The sequence below is a fragment of the Toxotes jaculatrix genome, chromosome 6 (genome assembly GCF_017976425.1).
Source record: "Toxotes jaculatrix isolate fToxJac2 chromosome 6, fToxJac2.pri, whole genome shotgun sequence".
NCBI classification, from domain to species: domain Eukaryota; kingdom Metazoa; phylum Chordata; class Actinopteri; family Toxotidae; genus Toxotes; species Toxotes jaculatrix.
The window spans coordinates 10,087,621-10,102,189 of NC_054399.1; the positions used below are offsets into that span (position 1 = coordinate 10,087,621).

Below are 14,569 nucleotides of genomic sequence, written 5' to 3' on the forward strand. Positions count from 1 at the left end.
ACAGGTCCAAAACAGTCCCTGATTTGATGGCTAAGAATGCAAACCACAAAGACTGTAATCGCCCATGTCCTCACACCTGTCTCTGTAAGGTGTGTGTGCGTCCTTCGCTGGGTGAGGGGGACCGTCTCCTCTCACATGAAGGGTCCTGGCTTCGCTCCTCAGAGTTGCAGCGGGACACGTCCGGAGACAGTAGGTGGCGCCTTTCCTTAGATCTCCCTCTCTCGTGACTACTTGTTTCTCTGTGGTTGATTCTTGGGCCTGAGAGTTGGGTTGCTTCAGTTAGAAAAACATTTTTTTTAAAGAAAATATAATCACCTTGGTTTTGAGGTCAGAGTAAATGCAAATATCTCCCTTTGCATATCCTTGTTTTTCACTATATAAATGAGAGGTATATTGATATGACTGAGGGAAATTGCAAGAATTACACTCCTGTAAGTCCTATTCTGGCAACATCAGTTCAAACTGATGTTCTTTTAAGTACAGATTCATTAATTAGACAGAAATTTAATTCATCATGCCAGGATTTTGTTCTACTATTGATCCATCTCAATGCCCAGCTCAAACACACGCTTGTTTAAGTAGGACACAACATTTCTGTTTCACTGACTGACTAATTCCAATTTCCATCTCCAGCTGTCCACAGCCAATCAAAATGGCTACATCAGGAGCAATGAAAAATCTCATTTCAGTTCATAATACTGTGCCATTTGGTTGTTGGTTAAATATACATAAACTGAAAGTTCAGTGTGTAATGATGACTTTTCACTCATTCCATAAGGTTACCGCAGCTGAAATTGCTGAATTTAAAAATAAGGTCTGTAAAAGATACATGTACTTGGCCCATTTTAATTCCTGGATTTTTTCCAGGTTTTGAATAAAAACACCAAACGTAAAATTTCAGGATAAGAATATTGCTATGAATATGAGTCAGACTATAGTAGGTGTTGTGATATGTGTTAGGTGACCTCTGTAGCTCCGCTGTCGGGGTCTGTATGTGCCGTCAGGACTGACTCTCTCCAGAGAGTGTTGCTCCTGCCAGAGGCCGTTCACACACTGATCTCCGATGGTGGAGAAGGAACGCTTCATCAGCTTACTGTCTGCTGACATCCCAGGCTACATACATACAAAACCACCAGAGTAACCATGTAAGTAACCATGAATGAAACTTAATCCACAAACGCACACACGCAAACAAACAGTTTCAGTCCAGTGCAACAAATATGAGTATACCTAACAAAGGAACGATTTGTTAAGGACTTAATATAGGTTTGAATAAAGGTTATTATTACCTGTGGATCAACAGCCAGTCTGGGCATGGAGGACGCTCTGATAGATGCCGTCCGCTGAGGTGATTTAATAACTGTTGGGTCCTGCCTGGCCTGCTGCATCACTTGGTTATACTCCACTACATCTGGCACCTACACAAAAGTTTTTTTTTCATTTTTTTTGTTTGTTTTTTTAAATAAACATCACAAATCATGTTTGTTTACATCTGATGGATGGAGTTTGGTTCAATTAATTGATATTATTTTGTCTTTGCAAATGAAAAACTAGCAAACAATTACATCATCATGCTACTTTAGTGTATAATTGGCTAAAAAGGGTAAATGCTGACCAGTAGTCCGGACGCAGTCAACTGTTATTTGACAATGTACTATGAAAAGAGGTGATCATTGCCATCAATGAAGATGGCAATGATGTCAGAAGAAGTTGTTACCAGTGTGTGTAAATGGTGGTGGTGGTGATGTGAGTGGTGGTAGGGGTGGTAGGGTGAACGGTAGTCGTCGTCACCCTCCTCGTCTTTCTCCTCCCTGGAGAGGGAGAGCGGCTGCAGGAACATCTCTTGGGGAGAGATGGGACTGAGTGCCACAAAACCTCCTCTGGTGCTGGAAGGACACATGCAAAGAACTCAGGCAGGGCAACTGCAACAAACTCCTTCTTTAATTTATCAGATAGATAGATAGAAAGCTTTATTGTCATTGTATTAGGATACAATGAGATTCCAGATGTTGGTAAAGATAAAAATAAGTGAATTCAACAACAAAAACATAATTTTTCTATCTCTACCACCTTAAATAACCACAAACCAGCAATTCTTAGTACAATTCATGTATTAGTTCCATGATATATGAATTGTACTGTGTGAAGAGAGTAAAATTTGAATATTTACAGAGCAGATCCGGCACTGTGTCTGAGGAATGACAGGGATTTGGCATTGCATAGGATTTCTTGAGGCAGAGAGGAGGCATCCATACGCTGGAACATAGGAGCATGTTTCTATGGGGAGAGAGACACAGGGGAAAGCAATAAATTAAAACAAGCCAGAAGTAAAGCTCCTCAAATCACCACGAATGTTGCAAATATGATTGAAGGAAACTTGAAGAGATGACTCGCAGTAAATATCTGTGTTTTACACAATATACATGGCTCTGGATGAAAGTTGAAAAGATGGCAATTTAATTTGCTAATAAGATAAAGACTTGAAAATGTTAGTTCAAGTTAAATTCTCTGTTTGATGGTAGCAATACATAGTAAAGTCTCAGGCTTGAAATCAATCTACATGACTAAATAATGGCCGAGATGAAAAGACGAGGCTATATCAGTGGATGATGGGCACTACGTGGAAATAGAATTATCCCCAAACTGCTCATAATACACTTACAAAACGAAAATAAATGAAGCAAGAATAACAATACAAAGCACCTGTTCCTCTAGTTGCTGTCGGAGCTTCTTAGCCTTGCTCTGCTTGTAGTAGTCCATGATCATCATGGCGGCATAGATCTTCCCTATGGTCATGTCACTGGCTGAGAAGGAGGAAGCAGAAACAATCACATCATAGACATGACTCTTCTAACTAAATACCATTTTACTGCAAATATGTACATTTTTCCTTTTATTGCCATGTGAATTGTACTGTTAAGTTGCAGGTGTAATGCTGAAGTCACCTTTGTGAATGGGGACCAGCAGGTCCAGTGTCTTCTGAGAGAGATGAGGCCAGATGACACTGATCTCCTTCTGCAGGTCCAGGTCCATCTGATTTCTGTCCTCTCCCCCTGGAAATACACCATAGAGACAAGCACAGAGAACACAATCACAAAAATCACACAGGCACACACACACACAGACACACACACACATTTTGCGTGTAATTTCAGTTACTTTAAATTTACATCCCAGTAGATGTGTGTCTGTAAGCTGTTCACATTTGGTCTAACCTCTGGCTATCTTGATTTCCAGAGCGGTGCGGATGAGGGCCATGAGAGTGGAGGTGAAGTGGACGGACATGTCATCGTCCACAGGCATGTTCATCAGGACTAGTCTCTGATGGCAGCAGAGGCAAGCAACAAAGTCAGTCACAATCCAGGACGACAATAAACAATGATAAAACTAAACAAACTGCAATAGTAAGACGCCCAGAACTGCTGTGGTGGCTCACAATACTTTTTCGAGGCATTATCTGATGATCATGATGATTTAATGTTTTACAATTTTTTTTTTTTTTTTACGGAGTTTACAACTGATCAAGATCAGATGACACGGGAATGTCACTAAATTATAAACTACGTTTAAATTTAAAGTTTTGTTCTGGAAAAAAATGCCCAACAAGAACTTTGTAAGAGAGTTTGCCTGCTCATGAATCAGTTATGGAAATAATAATACGATAATTAAATCATGATTTAAAAGCATTTAGCTTGAAAAAAAAAACCCAATAAACAACCATGGCCTTTCTGGGCATTAAAACAAATTTAATTAGTGTTTCCATTGAAACCACAATTTCATATAACTTAGTTTGCAAATTGAAACTTGTTTAACTTAAAGTAAACTACACTAATAGATACAGAAGAACAGGGTGGACAGGCATGTAATTATTTCCCATGTTTTGTTTTTAGACAAACAATGTTTTTTTGTCGTCCTCCCATGTCCTTCTGTAAAAAAGGTCTGTACAAAATCTGGTACTTAAGTAGTTTTTATAAAAGAGGATAAACTCACACAACACACTGTGCAGTGAGAGAACAGCGTTCATCTGCGATGAAGCATGCTTGCAGGCTCATAAGCTCATACATAGCTCATACATACAGTCACACACACACTTATGCATACGTTACATAAAACACACAGATGTGACACTGCTCTGAGGCAGGAGGCACATGCAGACAGGAATATGTAAGAAACAGAGAAGTAAGTATGAAAGACATGAGAACATTTGACAGCAGACTTCCACAAGTGACGAGATTTAGCATGTAGATGTTTTACAACTTTCTCATCAAAGTCTTTTAACTGGCTTAGAAAAATCAAAATCCACCAAGACTCTTTCAGCAGATAACAGCAAACAGATAACGACGTCATATTTTTTTCTGCCAAGATGCAAAGCAAAACAGGCAAATCATTACTGTAGCGCTATATATCTCTCAATGAAAAACACTGGAACTTAGAGCTGTTTCAACAAGCAATAGAATCATAGAATCAACAAAAAAAATGCCTTGCCTTTCCAACATATGACACACAAAATAAGCTTTAACAGTTCTTATCCTTGTTGATTAACATATGAAGGCAACGCCTGCTGTTCTCCAGTGTTTAGTCTACCTTATATGCCACCTTGGGGGGGCATTTCTTGCCCAGGCCTAGAGGTGGCGACATGTTGGTCAACATCTCATACATGTCTGTGTAATGGATACGACCACTGGGGGCGCCAGGTAGCCATGAAGATGGGGGTGAGAAAGAGGAATGAAGAGGGAGGGAGAAGATGAGGAGGGAAAGAAGGGAGGGAGGAAGGGATGATGTTGGAGGTGGAGGAGAAATTGAATAACGGTGGAGGCGTCGGGGAGAGCGTTCCCAAGGGATGGAGGAGGAAAAAAGCACAGGAGGGGGTGAAGGGTAAAAGAGAGGAACAGGAATGAGGGAGATACAAGAGAAAGGATTATTCCAATGCAGCACACAGGAGGAGACAGTAAAGTAGGAGAAATAAAACAGGTTGTATTCTTTCTATGCTGCCGACAGGGCATAGAAATCTGGGAAAGGAGAAAACCTTGGACAAGATGAGCAAAGGAATGACAGTCTCATTGGATCTGGTACTAATATCATATACTTACGTCGAGTTATATGTGTGTGAGAGAGTCCTAAAACATCCTTAAACCAGATCCAAATGGTAGAAAGAGACAGGCTTCCCTCAAATTCTTCCACAATTGCATCAAAAGCAAGCTTTAAGAATTCAAAATGATTAAATGACGAGTGTGTTTTTTTCCCCCCATAAATCTGGGTGAATGAGGGACATGCTGTGCCTTAGTACCCTGAGACTGGAGTGTTGTCATTCTTTGACCTGACTAACACACCCCTAAAGGTCAAGCAGGGCGGTGATAGTTGGTGAAGGGAAGGAAAGGAGGGATAGGAGGAAGTCAGGTAGGATCCCATAAGAAAGAGGTAAAGAGGGTGGTGGGGGTTTGTTGACACGTGGGAACCAAACCTTGCATGCCACCCTGTGAGGGCAGTTCTTCCCAAAGCCCAGGGGAGGAGAGATAGTGCGTACAACTTTGTACATCTCCTTATAGTGGATCCTACCACTGGAAAGAACATACATGTCTTTAGTCGTGTGTCATTGCAGCCTTGTAGTCCACAAGAAGGGTGAAATGACCTAAATGGAGTTAGTCCTCATGGTGTGAACATAAATCTTGACAACAATTTTTTAACCTGTGGCCAAAACATGTACAAAAAAATTACATGAAAATTAAATTGTTAGAAAACTGCTATAATTCATAATGATTAGATTTTCAAACAATATTTTTCTGAATGCTGGTGCAATTGTTTGGGTGCGGTTATCTGTAGCTGCCGTCATTTATTTCTGTGGCAGCTTGTTCAGGTGCTTGAAAGAAAATTGCTTTTTCCATCCAATATTAGACACAGTGTGTGTTCGTACCACCAATCATTGTGAATCAAGAGACAAAAATTATAAATTCAATTGTTTCTTAGCTTTTGAAGACTGATGAATACTCAGTTAATAAGTCAGTTAATTTTTACTTTACCAAACCCACTGGAACAGATGTACTCACCAGTCTGTACTGTAATATATTGGTGTCAGAGATACATATTTTATTCTCTACATTGCACAGTAGCTGCAACCATACTTAACAGTGACATTGTCTACTATTTCACTTGTACTGCACTGTCCCCGTGAAGCGAGCAGAAGGTACTGTAGTACCATGTGTATCTCACAAGTGCCTCAATGTTCTTTCACTCGTGTCAGTGAGAAAAATTGCTGTTTTGTCTGTGTCCTTGGTGAGTAAAGTGATAACAGTTCAGTCCAGGTTTTCTGGTAATAAGTTCCAGGTGACTGGTTTAGTCAAGTTGAGTGTGCTTAGTGATGCTGAAGGGTGCACAAATGGAAGAAGTACCAAATTATCCAGCTAGAGTACTGTAGTTGCGTTTATGTTTATGTATTGTACTAACCTACTATAAATGTTACTTTTTGATACAACTATTTATTTATCATATTACAACTTGATGTTAGCATTTTTTGTCAGTAAAGTGCTTGCACAGGTGGATCTTTTCATGGAAATTTTGTTGATGTGGCATAAAAACTGGAAAAACACTGACCAGGCGGCACGATCATACTCCCCCCAGATCCGGACAAACTCATCCAGGTGGTGGGGACCCAGGATGGACGAGTCTCTCGTCAGATACTCAAAGTTATCCATGATCACAGCAACAAACAGGTTCAGCATCTGGGCAGAAGGCAAACAGCAGATAACATAAGACAATACATTTACAAAACATGTAATACAGAGAGTGCAATTTAGCGTCTTGACAGATGTTGGATCGCCAGGTGAAAATGTTAGTGTGCTTAAACACAAGTTATCCTTGTTGAAACTATGAATTATTTTTTACATTACCAGGAAGGAACTGAAGAAGATGAAGGAGACAAAGTAGAAATAGGCAAAGTCGGAGCCACAGCCCCCCTCCTGCTCGGACGTAAGAGAAGGGTCCGTCTCACAGTCCTTGGGCCCCAGACACGACAACATGATCTCCTGCCATGACTCCCCTGTGGCACTCCTGGACACACACGCACACACATTACACAACATGAAGAGAAGGAGTTGATTTGGACTCGAGTCGTCCAGCTCACAGTTTATTCACAGCTACGTCTGCCATCTGGAGGGTGCAATCAAAGCATCAAGGCTCACACCTCCTGCTCAGAGACAGCTTTTAGATGCTGCGAACTTGAGATTTGGTTGTGCAGTCAAACACACACATTTACAGCGCATACCATATGCAGTAGTTCTGACCTTTTCTTTTAATGTTTTCAGCTTTACTGCAGATGTTGTACATCTAACAAGTCATTCTACCAAGTGTAAATTCACATACTTCAGAAGGCCAGAAGGAGTATGGGTTCTGTCAAATTTAAATGTTTTTTTCTTCGTGTCATATGAAAAGAGAAAAACTTGCACTTGAAGGTTGAGAAATATACACAATCTCAACATTTTGATGCTAGATAGTCATTTCATTATTTTCACTTTCTGCTTTTCATCACCAGATGTAAAACTCTCAAAGTGTTGCAGAGCTATTTGCTAAGGAGGTAAGTGGTACACTGCATCATCTATCACCTCTTGACACTGAGTAGCCCCTTGGGTGCTTAGAGAGAAAAGCTTTACTAATGTAACCAAGCAACATCATTCAGACCACATTAAAAAATGTGTGAACCAAGTGTAGCAAATCAAGAGTTTTTTAGATCACAGTTTGATCTCAGTTTTACAGAAAAACACAAACTATTCTAGAAACTAAGACACCAGATTAAGTACATTCCTGAGTGACAAAGTGTTGAGTTACAGACTGGATCCTGGCTCCCAAGATTGTGTCTACCTTGACAAAGTCTGCAGATGCCAAGGTGTCCTACCTGAAGAGCAGCATCAGAGCACCAGAGAAGGTCTTGAAGTTGTTGTGCTGGTTAATATGAGTCTCCTCGTTCAGCTTTATGTTCCCAAACACCTGATGCACACATATATACACACATATGCAAAAGACATGCAAAATTTGCATGGCATTACATAAACACTGTAGCCATTATAGACCGAATTTCACCATGAAACAAATATACTTATGGTGCTGAGGGACGTTAGATAAAAAAAAAAACAAACAAAAAAAAACAGGTAAATGTAGCATGTTAAACACTGTCTCTACAAAGAGACAGGGACCGGCTTAGTGTCTGTCTTTCCTGCTTCTGACCTGCATGCCAATGATGGCGTAGATGAAGAAGAGCATGGCGATGAGCAGGCAGACATAGGGCAAGGCCTTGAAGGACTGCACAAAGGTCCACAGAAGAATCCGGATGGTGTAACCTTGTCTCAGCAGTTTGATCAGACGAGCAGCTCGGAATAGTTTCAGGAAACTCATGTTGAAAGTATCAACAAACTGGCAAAAGGGCAAGAATACACTATTAATGTCTACATAAATACTTATATAAAAACTGCACAGGGAAGAGGACTGATTATGAATTAATTGTATGTCAGTCTGCATGATGCACTGTCTCTCTTTAGTGTTAGAGTTTGTTGATACTTAATCATGTTTTTCTTAGTACCTGCAGGTCTACCACGATCTCAGTGATGCTGCCCAGGACAGTGATGAAGTCAAAAATGTTCCATGTATCTCGAAAGTAGTTCTGTAGAAATAGAAAAGACACTTTGAGTCTTTTCTAAAAAGGATCGTGAATTCACATCCAGGCTGCACGTTGCCCTTTTCTCTCACCAGAAAGCCGAAGGCCATGATCTTGAGGACACACTCAATAGAGAAGAGAACGGTGAAAGCCGTGTTCAGGTGCTTCAGTACGGCCTCATACGCCGGCGGGGCAGAGTAGTACTGAAAATAGGAAGGTGGCAGAGGTTAAACTACAAGAAATCTGTATGAGTAAAATAAAAAAAGCGCAATATTCCCGATCCAGTTCAGTGTAGCTTAACGTCATGATACCAGTCTGATATCAGCGTGAACTTCAGCCCTGCACCCTGTAGATCTACAGGTTGATGGAAGATTCCTCCAGACCCATAAATCGTGCCTCAGTCTCTGGACCTCTCATCTGTCGCACTATAAAAGGAGTCATTCCTCTGGGGGCGGCAGCCACAGTTAATGAGGTCATGCTAAATAGCAGCCCCTGGACATTATAGATCAATATTTAATACAGGCTGAGTCACCCCGCGTCTGTCTGTCTGTCTGTCTGACTGGCTGTCTGAACAACCAGCACAGCCCAAGAAAAGGCCAGTTCAGTAAATAAATATTGGCGAGAGAAGGGTGGAAAAAAACTGAACCATCAGCTGATCCTAATGTAAACATCACAGTGTGTTGAGGTGGTGCTGTGCTTCCTAAAAATGACTCATCCATGCCTACACATCCAAGCCCCTAGTGAGGAGTGACACACCTGGGCTTATTTTAAAACCAAAGTGTCAACAGTCGCAAGTTCATAACAGAATATGTTGCTGAGAAGCAACGCAAGGTGTGTGTTTTTCCTATTAGCAAACAAGGATATGTGGAAAATAACATGTCTTTTTCAGGAGTGAGGGCAGAGAGAGAGAGAAAAGGAGATGTAGATTATCAGCTGCTGTCCTCTCATTTATCACTCATCTAACGTTCTGGTCTCAGCAGTGTTGAATTTTTTGGCCTTTGATTTTTTTTTTTTTTGTCATTGCTTCTATTTCCTCACCTTCATCATCAGTACAATGGTGTTGAGGGCGATCATGGCCAGGACGGTGTACTCAAATGAGGGTGACACCACAAAATGCCACAGACGGTACTGGAACGTGTGACGGTTCTGCGGCATGTAACGGGTCAGGGGCTTGGCGCTGATGGCAAAGTCTATGCAGGCCCTCTGAAAAACAGAAGACAGATGAAAGAGGAATGTAAGGAGCATGAAATGGTAAAAAAAAAAAACCCAAAACAGCAGGCAGGCAACTACCTTCTTTTTCTTTTAATGACAGGCTTCTTTGTTTTTGCTTCTTTTCTGTTTGCTTTAAGCTCTACAGGAAGAAACAGATGTTTTCCTCGATCTTGCCTCACCTCGTTCTTCTCCAGGCTGCACTCCTCCATCATCTTGTCCCCCTGCTCTTGGAAGGTGATGATGATGAGAGCCACAAAGATGTTGACGAAGAAGAAAGGGAAGACGACAAAGTAGATGACGTAGAAGATCGACATTTCCATCCTGTTGCCGTGGCTCGGCCCTCTGTCCTCCTCGGTCACATCCACTGAGTGCTGCAGGACCCTGAAAATATGTCAGGCTCATTCATTATCATATTGTGCTTTGCGGAAGAATACAAAAGTATAATTTTATTAAAACTAATGTTTTGTGTACAGGAAGACATTTCTCTTTGAGCTCTTTTTTTCCAACAATAGCTATTAATTAGCAGAAAGTGTTCAGAAGTTCTGGGGTGGTGCTCAAATGCTAATTTGCTGTTTGAAAGAGGATATCATTTTAATTTATTTCCACAGCAGCAGTTATTTAACCAGGGTTGGAACAGTACAAACCCACAAACACTGTCAGTGGAGAGTTGGTGTAACCTTATTGTGAGATGATGAACGGCAAAAACTTTGTTAAATTAATCAAATCTACTATATTTCCTTCATCAAAAGTCAGATTTGACCATTACCAGAGGACAACCCAGATGTTACAAACATTATAAAGCTCATAAGAACTAATGAGCTAATGAGAGTGGAAAATGATACTTTGTGAATTTCCTCATCCAGTATGAGAATCTGCACTCGTCCACTGATTCCAGTCAGTCAGACACTCACTGAGGCCACCCCTCTCCAGTGGACACAGTGAAGAGGGTGAGCAGAGCCCAGATGACGTTGTCGTAGTGAAACTCGTGCCTCTTCCAGTCTCTTCTTTTCACCTCCTTCTTGTCCTTCCCGTAGTCGATGTAGTAACCTCTACAACAGCAGACGACAGAGGTGTATCAGAAAAGAAAGGCATAATAAGAAGTGTAGAATTTAAGATGATTTTATAATATACAGGGGTTCATTAACTTTTAGGAGGACATGGAGATATAGAACAAATGTAGCTGAAAAAATTAACCCAAAAAGGAATGAATGAATGATGTGAGAAAGAAGGAAGAAGAAGATGAGTAAGGGAAGAAGACAAAAGAAAGGAGAGGGAGTTAGTTGGTGTATGTGGAATGATCCAAAGTAAACCATTAGATAATTAAGAGGAAAGGAAATCAAAAAAGAAAAAAGGAGACAAACACAAAAACAAAGGAAGATGAATGTAAATAAGAAAGACGCAACAAAGGAAAAAAGAAAATAGGAAGGAAGAACTGAAAGAAATAAATGAGTATTACTGGCAGTCCTTCTGAGTGTCCTTCGAGCTGTCGGTACAGTAGAAAAACTTCCCCTTAAAGAGCTGCACAGCGATGACGGCAAAGATGAACATAAAAAGTTTGTAGACAATCAGGATGTTGAAGACATTCTTCAGAGATGTCACCACGCAGTCAAAAACCGCCTGGAAGAGAAAGACACATGAGATTAAAAAATGAAAATGAAAAAGGTGCGGGGGGTCAGATACTGCAGGGACAAACGAGAGGGGGAAGTCAATCCAGCAGTCAGATATTTCAGCTGTCAAGATTTAGTTATAGTAAGTTAAATGGTGTATTTTTTCATTTGGTCAAAGTTAGGAAATCGTCGAGTAGGGACTGTTTGCGTTTAGTTTGAATGCTTTAGAAAAACTTATCTACCAATTAGCTTTTGTACAAGTCCAACCAATTTAACACATGAAAATGCCTAAAATGATTATCCTATTCACAATGCCAGTATTTGCTTGCTTTCTTGTCTGATAACATTTTATGACACCACAGCATATAAATGAAAATCTGAAATCTGTCTTAAAAGATCTTAAAAGAGAGATAAAAAAAGAAAGAAAAAAGGCAACTTGGATTTTTAACTTTCAAGAAATGAAACCAGTGGTTGCTTGAAAGATAATAAGTTACTCTACAGAAATGTATTAAGCGTTTCAGAATGCTCATCAGTAAAAGAAAAATCAGTATAAAGATTATGCCATTTTACAGATGACACATGTAAAACCATGAAAGGCCAGTTCATGTAAAGTTAAAGTTCATGTAAAGTTCAGGTAAAGTTCATGTTTTTCTCACATATCTTCACTCCCTCTCTCAGTAAATGAAATTAAATGTGTGTATCTGTTATATATAATTCTGAGTGAATGGTATTAGTCACAATCCCATGATGACTACCTGCTCGTACACTCACACTCACAGTCTCCCACCTCCTTATCAGGCTGCCTAATTTCCGTTTTCACTTCCAACTCTCCTCTTCTCCGACAGGTTTTTCTTTATTCTCTCTAGCTCTGCTGCAAAGAATATCACATCCCTTTCTTCTTTCTGCCTACTCTCTGCCCCAGTTTCCAATTTATATGATTTATTCTTCATTGTGGACCATATCTTGTTTTGTTCATTTTCAGCTATTATCCTTCTGTACATTAATATGTATGACTATTTTAGTTTTTGTAATCTGTTATCTCCTCTCCTCTCCTCTCCTCTCCTCTCCTCTCCTCTCCTCTCCTCTCCTCTCCTCTCCTCTCGTCTCCTCCTTGTTTTCTCCCTGTGGACACACTACGTGAGGGGTTTGGGGATCCCAGCCATGACAACATGTCTTCATGCCCCGATGATCACAGTTTGTCACCTCATGGTTTATCACCTCGTCTGTCTACTTGTCCTGTCTCTACTCTCAGGTCTGCACGTTACAGTTACAAGAAAAGAAAGTAGGAAGTATCTTTAAGCCATAGACTGCATTTCTGTCAGTCTACGTGTTGACAATGAGATGAGAGAAACCACTAATATGTAAAGGTATAGACTGCTCATTGGATAAAATCGAAGGCTTTACAAAATACATGATCAGAGAAGAAAGGAAAGGGTGAAAATACTGATTTGGGTGTGATGCAAAAATACAAACATGCAATCCAGTGCACCCATCATTGTCAGAAATACACAACCTAGACATCAAAGACAAAGCATCTCAGACCTTGAGTTTAGGAAGCCTCTTGATGGTCTTCAGCGGTCTGAGGACACGCAACACTCTCAGAGATTTGATGGTTTTAATGTCCCGTCCTTTGTTATTTCTGTAAAACAGAACGTAAGCATCACAAATGGCAGCAATGGTGAGTATCACATTTTTATCACATTTTGATTTTCAGAGCCCTTTTTTCCACCTTATTCATCCATCTTTAAAGTAAGTTTAACCTGACGTATTCTATTTAAGTTATGCTCTGAATTGTGTACGTTTAAAGATGCTAATATCTATAGGAGAGTTAGACTTTGGCGGCTTTTACCCCATCACATTGCTGCTGGTCATTCCCACAGGGGGCACCATCCACAGACGGAGGAAAAACAGGAGAGAGGGACAAGTATATCAACAGTTATAAACAAAATGGAAGAGATGACTACACACTGTGTGCAAACACATCAAATGAAAGACGCATCTACAGTGCAAAAGGCAAATTACAGTTGATTTATAGACACTTTGATGTTTAGACATATGACATAAGTTGACGTGAGCAGTTAAAATAAATCATGTCACTGACGTGAGGGCGAAGGCCACCAGTGCTCCCACCACGACGATGAAGTCTAGGATGTTCCACAGATCTCTGAAGTAGGAGCCATCATGGAGGATCAGACCCTGGTCAATCATCTGAGGACAAGACAAACGTGTGTGATGAAAAATCCAAAGTCAGCTTTATTTCTGTGTCAGTGTTGGAACATTGTGGAGAATCGTTGGTTCTGACAAAGCTGTTTGCTAATATGGGATAACACTGAGCAGTGATTCCCAGTCTGGGGATCGAGACACCCACAAAGAGTTGCAAGATAAATCAGAGTGGCTGTAAAATGATTAATAGCAAAGGAAAGTATAAAATACACATTTCTGCTACACAGAGTAATGGTTATTTTTTTGACATTCCTCTAATAGTGCCTTTTTTCTAGTGAAGTCCAAGTTATTTTTACTTTTTCCGAAATATGAAAATTATAAAATAATAAAACAAGAAAATATTTCACTCTTTAGCTGAACTGGTAGGCATACAGAATGCGACCAGAGATGAAGGGCTGGAAGTAGACATAGCTTTATTTTATGGTGTCACACGTTAAAACATTAGGGAACCACTTATTACATTATGTGTGAAAATTATGTCAAACAACAAAGTTTGTTTTTGATTCATTACTGAATAAATATCGTTCTTTAAATGCAGTAAAGAAGTGAACAGGAATGTACAAATGGGATTTTTAGTTCCTGGGTTAGTTCCTCAGCTCAGTTTCTGTGGCTACATAGTTTGGAGCACAAAAAAGGTACATTTACATGTTTTACCACCACTGAAATCAGTCGCGACAGAGTGACACATCATTATTGTACCAACAGCAACTTACCTTTATAATCATTTCAAATGTGAAGACTCCGGTGAACACGTAATCAAAGTAACGCAGAACCTGCAACATGTGTGAGACAGAAGAATAGTACAAGAGAAAAATCAGAAAATCAAATAAGATGTGGATATAACAAGAAATAGAAACTAGTTCATTCCAAAAAAAAAAAAAGAAAA

General features: G+C 40.1%; 1 protein-coding gene across 3 annotated transcripts in view; it reads right to left on the minus strand.

Annotated features, from left to right (window-relative positions):
* The window catches only part of LOC121182923 (voltage-dependent R-type calcium channel subunit alpha-1E), a 91,396-nt gene that overhangs the window by 2,949 nt on the left and 73,878 nt on the right, over nt 1-14,569 (minus strand). The window contains exons 25-47 of one of the 3 annotated variants that reach the window (XM_041039566.1): nt 14,397-14,456; nt 13,562-13,668; nt 13,310-13,321; nt 13,003-13,099; nt 11,310-11,470; nt 10,765-10,902; nt 10,033-10,234; nt 9,680-9,844; nt 8,734-8,844; nt 8,567-8,647; nt 8,215-8,400; nt 7,886-7,977; nt 6,885-7,044; nt 6,589-6,716; nt 4,585-4,681; nt 3,216-3,321; nt 2,946-3,053; nt 2,704-2,804; nt 2,171-2,277; nt 1,718-1,886; nt 1,290-1,418; nt 966-1,113; nt 77-273 (exon numbers count right to left, since the gene is read on the minus strand). In XM_041039566.1, coding sequence (XP_040895500.1) covers nt 77-273; nt 966-1,113; nt 1,290-1,418; nt 1,718-1,886; nt 2,171-2,277; nt 2,704-2,804; nt 2,946-3,053; nt 3,216-3,321; nt 4,585-4,681; nt 6,589-6,716; nt 6,885-7,044; nt 7,886-7,977; nt 8,215-8,400; nt 8,567-8,647; nt 8,734-8,844; nt 9,680-9,844; nt 10,033-10,234; nt 10,765-10,902; nt 11,310-11,470; nt 13,003-13,099; nt 13,310-13,321; nt 13,562-13,668; nt 14,397-14,456 — 2,862 coding nt within the window. Of the gene's footprint in view, nt 1-76; nt 274-965; nt 1,114-1,289; nt 1,419-1,717; nt 1,887-2,170; nt 2,278-2,703; nt 2,805-2,945; nt 3,054-3,215; nt 3,322-4,584; nt 4,682-5,461; nt 5,559-6,588; nt 6,717-6,884; nt 7,045-7,885; nt 7,978-8,214; nt 8,401-8,566; nt 8,648-8,733; nt 8,845-9,679; nt 9,845-10,032; nt 10,235-10,764; nt 10,903-11,309; nt 11,471-13,002; nt 13,100-13,309; nt 13,322-13,561; nt 13,669-14,396; nt 14,457-14,569 lie in introns of all 3 variants that reach the window. The other 2 variants (XM_041039568.1, XM_041039567.1) reach the window with 2 other exon arrangements.